Source organism: Bos mutus, chromosome 3 (genome assembly GCF_027580195.1).
Source record: "Bos mutus isolate GX-2022 chromosome 3, NWIPB_WYAK_1.1, whole genome shotgun sequence".
NCBI lineage: Eukaryota > Metazoa > Chordata > Mammalia > Artiodactyla > Bovidae > Bos > Bos mutus.
The window spans coordinates 93577130-93591977 of NC_091619.1; the positions used below are offsets into that span (position 1 = coordinate 93577130).

Consider the following 14848-nt stretch of genomic DNA (forward strand, 5'->3'; position numbering starts at 1 on the left):
GTAACAGCCAGTCAATTGAGCTTCCAGTTTATTTTTTTAACATTTATTTATTTCTGACTGTTAGTTCTTGGTTTCAGCACACTGTTCAGCTCTTAGTTTCAGCACACTGGCTATCTAGTTATGGTTCGTGGGTTTAGTCACCCTACGGCTTGTGGGATCTTAATTCCCTAACCAGGAGTCAAACCTGTGTCCCCAGCATTGGAAGGCAGATTCATAACCGCTGGACCACCAGGGAAGTCCCAGGCTTCCAATTTCCTTATTCATAAGAACTTTAGACACATGTTTATCTTTCTCAAAGATATTTTATGACCTGAGTAATACAGTTTGAACAATGCAAACTGATAAAGCTCTGTACCCAGTGAACACTTGTTACCTTATTTTACAAAGAGAGTTTAATTTTGCTTTAGGCTTTTTGGTTTGTTTGTTTGTTTAACTTATGACTTTCACACGAGCAATCTCCCAGTGTGAGACTCAAAGACATCTCAGACATATACTGTGTCTTCAAGAGTGCCATTCCAACATCTGCTTTAGGAAGTAAGAGGGAAAAGATACCATCCTAGCATCTCTTCATCTTCACTAGGTGGCTGTTTTCTTCCGGAACTTCTCTAGTTGGTTGCTATCAGTTGGTCCCTGAACTCAGTTTTAGGAGCAAAAAAAAAAAAGACAGTGTCACAATTCGCTCCAAAATCAGTCTGCACTCTGATTCTTTACTCTTCAAAATTACTAGCTTGGAGTCCTTTGAATATATCAGGCCATTGACATCACAGGGCCTTTTCCACTCTTCATTTCCTTTTTTCCACTATCCTTTTCCACTTCCTTTTTTCCACTATCACCCTAAAGTTAAAATTTCAGCTCAAATATCACCTTCATAAAGAAGCAGCCTGTCTGTTGTTCATGCCTAGACCCAAGGACCCCCTCTATATAGTAGTCATGTCACCACTCCCATCTAAGAGTGTTGGACTTCCAAAGCTATGTGTCACCCAAGGCACAGAAAAGAGAAATAGGTTTCTCAACGTCACAGAGCTGGGAGGTGGCACAGCAGGAATTTGTTTCCAGACAATGTAGCTTCATGTTGCTGTGCCAAAGTTCTTACTATGTGCTTGAGTCTTGGTTGAATGCTGGCTGGATCTATGAATATCCATATATAGGAACAAGATTGTGGAAGTGGGCAGTGAACTGGATGAACTAATTAGAACTGGCCGTGAACTAATTAGAGCCTATATTTAAAATAATAAATAAGATAGCTACAAAGGTCATTTTGAGGTACTGGAGAAATTTGAATATGGACTCTGTATTAGATAATTGTACAATATTAAGTTGTAAATATTGTAAACAATATTAAATGTCTTAGATGTGAGTAAAGAAATAATGATTATGTAAGGGAATATCCTTATTTCTTAGGAGACAGACACTAAAGTAGAGTGGAGGTGTCATGATATGTGCAGCTTTAAATGTTTCAGGGACAGAAACATGAAAAGAATGAGCAAATATGGCGAAATGTTAATAATTGATCAATCTAGGTAAAATATAAAAGGGTGTTTACTGTTGTATCATTTTATCAGTGGCTTGTATCAGTAAACCACCCCCAAACTTAAAAGAAGAGTGATGATTCTGACTATTATGGCGATGATATAAAAGGAGAAGGGAAACTGAAAATAGAGAAATAAAATTGGGTCCCAATTTACACAAAGATAATTATTTTTATTTTAATTCTTATACCTGAAAAAGCTATGAAATACCATTTCTAGAAATTATTTGTCATATCAACTTTAAAATCATTGAACACACAAATTATGGATATTCTGGTACCTAAAAAGAAACTAGACAACTTTCTTTTCAGTCCATCAGCAAATATTTTCTGAGTGTCTGCTCTGTGCCTGGCTTATTTTGAGACATAGCCAGCTCATTTCTTCCAGCCCTAATGTTCTGTAGTTCAGTGATGCTGAGTGTCTAAATACAATAGCTACTGTAGCTCAGGGCCAGGTCACATTGGTTGCTGTCACCCTGGCATTTTCTAAGGGTCAACTTAGTACCTTAGCACCTGGATTTGAATATGAAGATTAGTGAAGCCCTGAAATTGCGGACACAATTAAGCATTCCAAACACTAGTAGGAGGAATGAAGAAACTGTATTTTTATGGCTATAATTTATCTTGAAATGGCCTTTAAATTCTTTATTTTGCATGGATATTTTCAGAATCTTGAACCTAACGGCTGCATTTTATTCGGCACCTATTATGGGCCACACATTGTAAATAGGTATTTTACCTACTATATCCACAATCTTTACATCTTGCCTGCATAATCACACAGCTGTTAAGTGGCAAAACTGGATTTAGCACAGTTTTTTCTGTTACTTTAATGTTTGGAGGCTTTCCTTTAACTGTGTTACCAAAACCTAGATCACAAAGAGGGAGTCTGAGGAGAATATAGCTAGGCTGCTTGCCTTTTTCCTCAACCAGACTTACACTTTCTCTGCCAAATTAGAAAGGACAAATAAAATGTACATTCTTTAAATGCCCTGATCTTATTACTTCTCATATAACACTGCAATTAAAACTTTGCTTTCCGCATTTGCCATCCCCTCCAGACCCCCAACTTTTAGAGAGCAAGGGAACTTTGTTTTATTCATCTTTATATTCTCGATGCCTAACACATAGGCACTCTGTAAATGTTGTTGAACTGAATTATTAATGGGCCAAAGGGAAAAATGGTTATAGTAATGGAAAACAAAACATTTTCCTATGCTTTTTCTATGTACTAAATGCCCTTTCTTCACAAAAGCAGTTTTCTGATATGCTCAACCCAGTTCTCACTGTTTTGGCCGGTGTTTAGTTGAGTCAATAAAGTAATCAGAAATCTGAGTCTAGGGGGGTTTCATTTAGGTGCCTATAGTTTAATCAGAGATTTAGGTAACCAAAATTTAGTAGCGTTTTCATATTATTAAGTCTTAACATTTTACCTATTTTTACTGTCATAATAGCAGAAGAAAAAAAATTTGTTGAAAGTTGAAAGCGTTATGTTTGGGAGAAAAGATTATTTTAAGATTTTTCAGTTTTTCTTTTGAAAGCTACTATGGGAATACCCCCAACCTGAAGATCCTTCTCTGATACTCTTTGTATCATCTCCTTTCTCACAGTTTAGAGCTTAAAGTAAGAATTTTTTTTTAAAGTGTGTTTTCCTGGCATCTCATGTTTAACAGTGTCAGGGGTTTGTGTCCGTGTAACGAAAACTGTTTCTCCAGAGCCTTTTTTCTCTCAGCTTCCAGTGAAAAGAGGGGCGAGGCGAGCCAGTCGCTCACCACAAAGCAGCGCCACCACAAAGGGAAGATTAAGGGTTTAGAGAGAGGTCAATGTGGGTTTTTCTCTAACTAAACACTTTCCTAAAGTTTCCTTGTGGAAAAATAATGAAGTCATCTCAGAGTTTTTAAAGAATTTTTATTTCTTTTTCACCGTCTGCATTCGCTTGTCTTCTCAGCATGGATGTTTAATCTTCCTAGGCTTTGTGAATTGGTCCAAATGAATAAGTGGTGAGCTGTCTCTCTAGGAGCTAGAGGCTTATTCTAAGGGCCTAATCACTGAGTAAACACATCTTTGCCCTCCCTCTCACAACCGCGATATAATAGTCGAGATTCTAGCACAGTAACCTGGATATTGCAGGGACCAATGCTTTGAAATGCAGAATGGTTGATCCTCCAAAACAGACAGTGCCTGATCTTCGCCTGCCTCTTTCTTCTTTTTTTAAATTAAATATTGCTAAAGAGATGCTTTTTATTGCTTGATATTGTGCATTAGTGCCCTGGATTTCCAAGTTTAGTTTCAGTCAACACGGTCGGCTGCACTTATAGGGAACTCTCCATGTTGGGTTTCTTAGTAGCCTCTTCAGTATATGTGTGTTTGTTTTGGAAGAGCATTCAAATTAAATCAGTGATATAGCAATGTAAATTGCTAATCTCTTTCCCAAAGTCTAAATGTTCCATTGCAGTGTTCTTGAGAGAAATAAGCATTTTAAAGATATAGCCATTGCTATTGTTTGGTTAAAAATATGCTGATTCAAAAATGGACGGCTCTCTTGTTCCCAGTGTCTCTTTAAATGTAGTTGCTGAGATACAGTCAAGCAGAATTAGAGGTTGACATCTCTCTGTCTGTTGGGCTAGAGAGCTTCTAGGAAGAGGACTTGTTAGTGCTGCAGGGTTCACATTCCCACCCCTAAAGCAGGAGACTTCTAGATGGGTTTACTAAAAGTGATTTGGCTACCATTTGGTGTCTTTTTTGCCAGAGGGCTGTCGTTGATACATACCAGCATTCCTGTTTCTTTCCTCAAATATGCTGAGACCTGTGCTAACTTAGGGGTGCAAAGAAGACCAAAAGAGATCCTGTCCTTACCCTTGAGAGACTTTGTTTAGAGGGGAAACTGGTTAACAATTATAACAGAAGAGATAGAGGCCCAAAAAGGAAGCACATAACACTGCCTTGGAGAATCAGGGAAGGCTTCATAGAGGCATTTACTTTGAGCCTTAAAGATTGAGTAGGAATCTTCCAGATAAATATCTCTCCCACAATGTATCTGATTACAGACTTCCTAGATACCAGCTACTATTATATGCAGGTGTCAACATAGATGAAAAAACCCTAAACCTTTCTTGTTCGATGTTTCATCACTACTGCTTCCTGCTGAGCCTGAGACAAAGAATATTTTAACAAATACTTGTTGAATGAATAAATTGACACCTGGAAGCAGCTACTGTTGGAGCTACTTATACTCAGGAGTTCTGCCCTTATTCACATTACATGCTGTCTCTGAGGCTCCAAAAGTACTGATGTGTGAGCATCTGGTGCCTTAATACTCTACAAGCTCTCTAAGCCTGGAGTGTAGTGTAGTTGGGTTCTTTGCTACTTCTGCAGTATCAAAGAAAGAACACTAGGCTTGGAGTCAGTTAGTCTGGATTCCAATCCCAGATAAAATACTTACTTATTAGTTGTGAAATTTAGGATAAGTCAGGTTTCTAAAGCTCAGTTTCCTCATAGGTTAATAAAGTTAAGAATACTATTTTACAGGTGGTATTCTAGGGATTAAAGTAGATAATGGGTGTGTAACTAACACACTCATTTTGGAAGCATCTACTTCTGGCTACCCTCATCTAGTACAAAATTTTCCTTTGAAGAAAATAATGATTATTATTATTATTAGGATTGTTTATCAACATAATTCCAAGCATCAGATGTTCATCAGCATGAACCCTTCTTCTGTGAATGGGTTAAATAAATAAAAACCCTGAGTTATAATAAAAACCCTTCTTTTGTTCATCTTACTACACAGCAGTTTTTTTTTTCATCATCACATTCTTTTTCAATATGAGGGGAAGGACTCTAAGCTTCCTTGAAATTGTCCTTCACCAGACTTTCACAGATTAGTTTGTGTATTTATCATAATATTTTACCTTTCCATTTCCTGGTAACTGGCTGTTCTTAAACTCAGCTCTTCTATAGGGTAGCACCAGAAAATTAGTTAAGGACAATTTAGGTTCTTTAACAACCATTGTTGTGGTTAAAGCTGATTTGCAAATTATATTGCTCAATATCAGTTTTTAGTTTCAGTTATTTTATTGATTATCTAGATATGACAGAGGGTACATTTAAAAGAGCAAATGTCATTTCCTGAAAGCAAGTTTTATCAGGCAAAAAGGAAAGAATAATTTTCTATATGAGAAACTACATTGGATATTTTCTGAAATATAAACTAGAAAGAACTCATGTGAAGTAAACATTTTTCTATCATCCTTTCAAATAGCAAGTAGATATCAATCACATGTTCTGAAGTAAGGACTTTGACATGGGAAAACATTAAGGACTTTGAAATTACCTGTGGAGCTAAAACAAAAGTTATTTCAGACTTTTTTCTTTCAAGTAGAAGAGACTCTTCAGTGTTCAGGTTAAAAACATAAAAAATATGTAAGAGGAGATTTTCACATTCAATCTTAATCGGTATTTTTTTCTCTGTATTGTTGAATAGCTCAGAATTAATTTTTCCTTTACTTATAAAGTATGTACTAAATATGAAGAATTGTAATTACATTTCCTTTAAAGAAAATGCAATCCTGTTTTGATTCATGCTTGAGATAGGCTTGCACATGTTAACAGGAATCTGTGACAGCAGTCTGTAAGACAGAGTATAATCATCCGAAGCAAAATGTATTCATATTAGTAGATGCTTTAGGAGCTCCAGGTGTCAGATACTCTTAGGGAATAACATTTAATTTTTATCTTTGTTGTTTGTATTGACTGATTGTGCCTTTCAAAATTCAAGAAAGGTTACATTAGTGGATATTTTAATTCATCAATCTTTTCTCCTCTTTTCAGAGAAAGCTTCTTGCTATCTACCTCCACCATGATGAAAGTGTATTAACCAACGTGTTCTGCTCACAAATGCTTTGTGCTGAATCTATTGTCTCTTATCTGAGTCAAAATTTTATAACCTGGGCTTGGGATCTGACAAAGGATGCCAACAGAGCAAGGTAATACTGTTGTTCATAAGTTATAAGTTGGGCTTTTATTTTTTTTTAAGTCATCATTGTATTTGATTTATCATCATAAACATTTTCATCCTCAGCTTTTCTATTATTACATTTAATTAGATAAAAACTGTTGTAGTTAATATATGCAGTTATTTACAATTGTGAAAAAATACTTTAACTAATAAAAGATTTCTTAAATTCAGGAATAACCCAAAAACCAAAACCAAAATACATTGTTCTTGTCTTTTTTCAATAATAAAACATGTTTCTTTGTACTGTATTTTCTAATGTTCTAATATGTTGTTGAACGTTAAAAATCTGTTTCGAATAATATTCAGGAAATACAAGGAAAATCTAATGTATAATCCTACTAGTAAGTTTACTTTCTTAATAATTCCAGTGATGAAGGCAGGACATTCTGGACCAGTCCAGTGGAGTTGGTAATAGCTTAACTCTAGCATATGCTAATTGATGTAATCGCTTTGTTGCACACATTCTTTTGCACACAGCCAGCAATACATCCATATTCTCAGTAGGAAAAAAAAATTCCCTTTCCTAGCTGTCAGGATAAATTTACTTTGTTTGTTAATCATAATATCTGTAAGTAATGAATAATTCTTCATATTTTGCCTATTTGAGTTTACCATCTGAAATATATTTCATCGTGTTTAATTACACATGTGGCCATAACATCCTGTGATGCAACTTTGGGTGGTGTTAACACAATCATAATCACAGCCTCCTGGTTTATGAACATGGAAATTAAATTAATTCATTTCAAGGCAATCCTATTGTAGTTACATGATTTAAATGACTGTAGAACAATTGGAAATCATCTGATTTGTCTTTTTATTATTTTATGGCTCACTGAATTTTTGCTCACCATTCAGACTTTGTTTTATGTAATATGAATCTGAAAAGAAAGATGATTCTTCCCTTAAAAGTGAAGCAAAAGAATGTTGAAGCAATTTCTTCATCTAATACTTCATTTCTTTAAGTAAATGGTTAGGAATTTTCATAGGATGACTTCGTTCTGCCTTGGAAATATTCCCTGTTATACATAAATAAAGAACCTTTAGCACCTGTATTTGTTTAAATTAAATCAGGTTATTATTCACACTCAGTTAAAGGTGATGAAAAGCAGTGCCAAAAACAGATAAAAATGCAGCATCGAAGGTCTTTCATGAGGCAAAATACATAGACTGGAGACTTGGCTAAATCTTTTGCCATTCACTGGCAGTAAGGAATCTCCTCCTTTCCTTTTATCCACAACTTGATGGAGAAGGAAACACTATTTCTAAACCATCTGTAGTGGCTAAGTTCAGCAGGCTACCTGCTGTTATTTTGTTCTATCCTCCATTTAATTCCTTAGTTCCTTTTATTTTACAATGACAAAAAATTGCAGTGTAGTTTCTTTTGAAAAGCAGTGTTTGAGGGTTTTTTTTATGACTGGCAATCAACAGCCATGTAATTGCTTTGTTATGTTTTACTAAAGAAGTCTGTTAAGTAGCACAACTTTGATACACTAGTAATAAGAGTTTGCAGGTTACAGAGACACCTGTGGTGACCAAAGCGACAGAAGCTGCTTATTAGAAAGAGCCAGTACAGCTGTGTCCTATTAACTCCTTATGACACTTTTTTGAAACACAAAATAAAGGCCTTGTTTAAGGCTTTAGAGCTCTTTCTCAAGGAGTTGCAAGACCAACTATGAGGTATGATAGGATATTTCAATTTACATTTATGTGGCATCTCATTATTAAGTTACTGTTATGAAAATAAAAAGAAATGATATTAAACAGTAAATAGAAACATCTAGGAATTTAATAAACATAGGAACAAGAAAAAAGGCAATGTGGAGAAAACATAATTTCTGGGATTTAAAATATTTGGCATCCTTACTCAAAGTCAAATTCTATCCATATTACAAATTAAATACTATTTTAAGGTATTATATTTATCTCTATAAAGTAATAAGTAAAATTATGTTGCTACTGTTTGTGTACAGCTGCTCATTTTTACAGTTAAGGCCTATGGTAAAATTCACATTCTACAAACACAAGATGAAAATTTGCTGAAATGGAATGTTCTTCCATTCCATACTTCCATACTTTTACTCCAAAAGAGTAAAAGTAGATTTCCTTTTGATATACAAAATTATAAGAGAATTACTTAGGCTGATGTTTTACCCTCCAAAAGAGTTTGGCTTTAGCCACAATTTTCTTACCATTTACCATAGATTCATCTAAATAAAAGTTTTAGTTTCCGTCTCTGTGATGGTTTGAGTTTCCATATCTGTGATGTCTATAAGCTGTTTAGTCTGGATGCTTCCTTAGTGGTTTTATGAGACTGTCCTCTGATATGATGGCTGGGGACATTGATGCCCAAGACAGGAAAGGACTTGCCAAACTATTTTATTTTTGCTTAAGAAATACATGGATTAAACCTACAGAAACATTAGTCCTCCATAATTTACTGTGAATCTCTTCTGTTTTAAGTGAAGGATATTGAACTAAGTGAATGGTTAAGTTATAAGAATATGAATGTGAATTGATATTATAAGTTAGATATCCTGGTTTTGCTAACAATCCAGAATGCCTGATTTCATTAACAAACCAGAATAAATAAGAAACAGATTTCTATAGAATGTCACAGGTATATACCACTGAAGATATAGATGGTTTGGATTTCCCCCTTCCAAAATGATTCTATTAACTTTCTAAGCTGAATACTTAAGTTAACCAATCTATATCTGTATAATGAATTAGAATAACTTCTAGATTGATCGTGGAACAGTCCAAATATTAACTAAAACATCAGACTTTAACAGTAGTGATTACTTGCCTCTTTTCTCCCTCACTAAATCATGATCTTCTGGAAGGACTTATTTTATTTGTCTCATTAAACAAAGCACTTTACAAAATTCTGGGGAAGAAACTCAATAAGAATTTGACAAATTGAATGTATTCATTTAATTCTACTTAAGAATGTTGCTTATAATTTCAGTATTGTATATCTAAATGGAAGTTTCTTTCTTAGAAAATTCTATATAGTGTTACTGGCTGCCAGGTATAGTTGCATTTCAGAGCCATTTTTTCTTAAAGCAGTAGGCATAAAGCCCTTGTTAGTCTTGAAAGGTGCTAGAGGATATAATTTCCCAAATATCCAGTAAAACAATGATCCTGATAAAAACAGTAGGATATAACTGTAAAGAAAAAGCTAAAACCAAATAGATAATAGTAAACAAAGAGATCTTGTAATTCAATGGAAGTGGCTAAAATATCTTAAGAAAGGTATATATTGCTCCGTGTTTATTCATTTATTAAACATTTATTGCTTCTCTGGTGGCTCAGATATTTTAAAGGATCTGCCAGCAGTGCAGGAGACCCAGATTCAATCCTGAGTCAGAAAGATTCCCTGGAGAAGGAAATGGCTATACGCTACAGTCCAGGGGGTCACAAAGAGTCTAACAAGACTGAGTGATAACACTTTCACTTTTCAAACATTTACTGAATGTTTAATATGAACCAGGATCAGTGCTATGCACTGGGGATGAAAATTTGGAAAAGATACAGTGCTAATGCTTAAAACACTCGTAGTCTAGTAGGTAAGACTGACATAAGAGCTAATATGTAATATGAAATATATACAGGGTGCCTTGGGAGTTTAGATGAAATTCATACTGAGTCACTCTACCTGAGTGAGCAAGGGAAGGACTTGAAAGAGATGGCACACAGAAGGTGATAATAGGTTTTCACTCTTCAGAGATTTTTTAATATTAGCAGCATTCTTACTTTACTGAGTTGCTATTCTTACAAAAGGATATTGGTACTTTAAACTTCATAATTAGCTATCTGAATTATGGAGGAGAGAAAAAATAGGAGTTGGCCAGCTAATGTAATCCAGTGTGGTCTGAACCAAATTGAACATTAAGGCCAACCAATCAGGATAGACAGATCTCAAGAAGTTGTTTTGTCAATAATTCATGCTGGTATTGGCATCTGCTTATAGGCAGACAGTGGAGCAGAGATCAGGAACCCTTTGGACTTGTAACACGTATAAAACCATGGTAGATTTAACTAATAAACATAAACAACAAAAATATTTTTAGCATAATATAGTGAGTGGATGGTCTATGAGAGAATAATTTCTTGAAATTCAGAACACAAATCACTTCTAGGAAGCCTTGCGTCTACTCCCATTCTTCCCTTGCCTCAGTCTCGGTAAAAAGGCACATTCTGTATACTGCCATAGTATCACTGTACTAACTTGTACTGATGGCATTCATTATATGGAATGTTTATTATCTATCTCCCTGTTAGGTTGTCAGCTTCCCAAGGGAGCTATGTCTGTAATGTCAATGCATTAAAGTACCTTTTAAAATATGTGTTTTATTGATAGATTAAACCAATAATCTCTAATAGGATTTTTGAAACATAATGAATAAGAGAGATGAGCTTGGATAGTGGAAATATCATCGGAGATGCTACCATATCCCTCTAATTGTATGATTTTCCCCAACAGCCGTTAATAGGAATAATAAAGCAAAAGCCTTCAAAAGTCTTCTCCTTGGAGAATGAACTAAAAATAGCTGGAAGGAATACCTCATCATCTGCTAACATTAGTACCCCAGGCTGTTGTGGCCTCAGCTCGAGTGCCCCTGGCACCTGCTGGCCATCTGGAAAGAGGATTGAATTCTAACCAAGATGAGTTTATCCATTGGTTCCAAAGTTTCTCCCCCAGACTCACCAAGTCTCTGTGATACCTCTAAAGCAATTGGTCTCTCAAATTGGGCCATTTGGGATGGTACTCTGAACCTTCTGCTTTGGTGGTGGCATTGATTAAATATGCCCATTGGATATGTAAGAATGGTGGACTTGCCTCATGGTACAGTATGTCAAGAGGCTAGACAAAGGTCCATCTGGGCACCATCATAATTAAATATACATAGAACTATATAAAAAGCTCTATTAGAGCTATTTGGGACTGGGTAGTGGGAATATTGACACGTGAGTGCCCTTGGTGTTGAACTACAGGTTCTTGACCAAAGTTGTTTCATCAGGGAAAGCCATGTAATACGTGTGGCACAATAAACCACCCATATTAACCAGTAATAAGTAAGTTAATGGATATCACTTGTTCTGAATAGGCCCATGTGGCTAATGTCTTAGTACATCCAGTATAGATATTGCTTTAGATTATCTCATTCTGGAAAATTTAAACATTGAATTTGACCAGGATAGTGCAAACTGGGTCATCAGCAATGTATGAGTGCTGAAGAACAAGCTGCTTATATGTAAGTTCCTGAGATAAAAATGTTTGTCACATCAGTGTACATGCCACGAAGTGTTAAATTAGGCATTGCACACTATTTCTAAGTGGCGTTCAGAATAGCTGCAGATAGAACCCTAGGAATTACTGACAGAGCCTGGGTTACACAGGTTACGTGTAACATATGTAGCATTACACAGTTAGTACCAGTGTTCACAGACAATCCTATTGCCTATCAATGTTAGCTTTTGAACTTAATGCCCTTGGGTGCAGTATAATAGGTCACTGTAGACTTACACTGCTGTGCTGACAGGTACTTGTTAGCCTTGATATTCAAGTAATAGTTTTCCACATTACTTAATCTTTGGCAAGAGTTAATTGGCTTAAATCTCTTATTATCAGTAGGTTGTCTGCCTGCTCTTTCCATCTCAGTAATTAGCCATATCACAGTGGCTTACCCTTAATTCCAAACTACTTGCTGGTTCATGCCTGGCTGAAGCTAGCTGACCATGTTACTCTAACCCTATGCTTCCATTTAATCCAGCAAATATAGCCCAGGTGTGGTGTCTCCTTGGGGGACACAAGGAGTGTTAATTTCCAGCTGCTTCCCTACGAAAAGATATAGATTCTGCAAAGTAGCTGATAAAAACAGATGGACATGTTATGGTCAGAGTATTAAGACTTCCAGAGTGCCTTCATGCCAGATTTCCATATAATTTTCCCCAAACTCCTTTATTTCCTTTATGACACATTTTCCTTCCAAATCCTTATAAAGGAAATGTATTGCCATCCTAAACATCCCAGGTCAAGGCTTAATTAATGCTTTAAAATAAAGGTTCCAAAACACCAGGAGAGTTTGTCATTTTCTCCCTGGTTTGTTTTGTGAAGAGGGAGGAGAGAAGGTGAGGAGGAACCCCTCCTGTTCCATGATTACATCCTACCCACTCATTTTCTCCTTTTCTCCTCTGCTTTTGATTTTTAGTGGCGGTCTTAACAGAATGTCAAGATCAATTTGCAGCATGGTTTAACTCAAGGTTTGCATTCTGCCAGCAGCAATTGTCCCTGCAAACAATGCTGTGTGTTCTTGTAACTTCAGAAGCTTTTAGAAGGATCATGGCAAGGGCAGCATCTAATGACTTTATTAGTGTAGGGTTTCAAAATGGGCTCAGTAATTGTTCATATCTCTTCGTCAGCAAGTCATAATTACTGCTCAGCATTGTCCAAGGGTGCACTTGTAAAGAGTTTCCTAATAGTACTGAAAGGAAGGAAAAGAGGGAGAGAATAAAAGGTGATGGCCTCTTTCAATAGAAAAGAAGCCAGTCTGTATATAGATGATGACTAAACTGTTTGCAATACATTTTTTACTCTTTTTAAAATAGACAATTATCCTTTTAAAAGTGTTCTTTGATATAACTTTAAATTCCCACTTTACAAGCTTTTTAAACTCTGATTTGGATACTTCCCACACTACTACCTAGTACTGCAGTCATAACTGTCTGGAGGTGCATGCATTGTATCTGAATCAAGCATTTGTGTAAAAACAATTTTACTTCCGTGACGTTCATCTATTAACAATTAACACTATTCAAGAAATATGTGTTTAACTCAGATACAGTTGTCTGTTTTCACAGTCTGCATGAAGACTGTTACAAAAGAACAGTGCAGGGTGATACTGTTGACATGGCAGTCCAAAAGCTCACTTAAGTTTTTATCAAATCCCATTTTCCTCATGCACTAGACTTTTCTTATTACTCTGTTGGCGTTTTCCTTGGTCTTTCTCCTGAACTCTGTGCTTTGAGTATTGTAGGGATCTTGATTTTGAGAGTCATAGAATTAAAAGAATTATTGCATTCTCAAGATATATAAAGTTTGAGCTTCATACCAAGCCTTCACCCCTTTGTGCTGTACTGCCAAATCCATACCTCTTGTGTGACTCCCATGTATAGTTTTGTGCAAATATTCACTTCCAATGGCTAGTTATCTTTGTATTTTAGGAAATTCAGACTACCAGAGATACTCGATTCAATTTATATATATAGATTACTAAACATGAGTTATCTAATGAAACAAATTCAAAAACGATGACATTCCCCAAATAAAATATTTTTTAAAGTAATTTACCCCCTCATATCATTTGCTTTTCTTCTTTCCTGAAATTGATAAGATCTCAAGAGATTTTTCTTAATTGCTTCATCAGTATTGATAATTTCTATATTAGTGGTTGTTTCTGAAGAATTTTTGCTAATCATGTCATCTATGCCATTTGTAGCATATTTTTCTCTTTAATAAATGCTGATAGTAAAATGCTGAGAGAAACTATAAAAGAAACATATTAGGTCAGTCATGTAAAACCACCTATGGAAACTGATTCCTTTGATACTTTTCCAATATTTGCCTTTCAGTCTACATAGATGGTCAAAAGCGGTTTTGGTGCCCAATAATCTTAGTAATTGAATCTGCCAAACATGCCACCAAAAATTGAAAGAGGAAATAACTATTTGTCTGGAGTTGAGGGATCAGGTGAACTCCTGTTTCATAGATTTTTAGGTAGTTTTTTAGGGAATAGGTTTGGTATCCTTTACTTTAGCATACGTTTGTATCTTTGTACTTGGTTGGTTGCATTATCATAATAGAGAAAAGTATCAATTTTATATACTTACAAATACAGAGTTAACTATAGGGGTTTTTAAACAGCCATCTGTTAATTTACCTGTTGTTGACTGATTCAGCCTGTAGCCACAACAATTTTTAAAATCCTCCTAATAAGTTGTCACCTTTCATGTATCTTTCCTTTCCTCAGTATGTGATCAGCACCAAGAAAGTCCTCTTTAACATACTTCTCGACAGATCTCAACTAAGGAAAGAATGAGGCAAGTTTATATGAACAGTAAAGAGACTATGACTTTGATGTCTCAATCTGAGAAATTATGTTTCCCAGTCCCAGTATCAAATAAGGTATTGGAGGTTTTGAACTGTTCTCAGATAAGTTACTTAATTAACAACCACAGCAACAAAAATTTATTATTTGGATATTATGAAAGCTATATAACTCTTATTTATTAGTTCT

General features: G+C 35.4%; 1 protein-coding gene across 1 annotated transcript in view; it reads left to right on the forward strand.

Annotated features, from left to right (window-relative positions):
• FAF1 (Fas associated factor 1) overlaps positions 1-14848 on the forward strand; it is a 498603-nt gene that overhangs the window by 356768 nt on the left and 126987 nt on the right. Inside the window, exon 13 of the mRNA XM_070368090.1 lies at positions 6359-6513. Within this exon, the coding sequence (XP_070224191.1) occupies positions 6359-6513 (155 nt within the window). The remainder of the gene's footprint in view (positions 1-6358; positions 6514-14848) is intronic.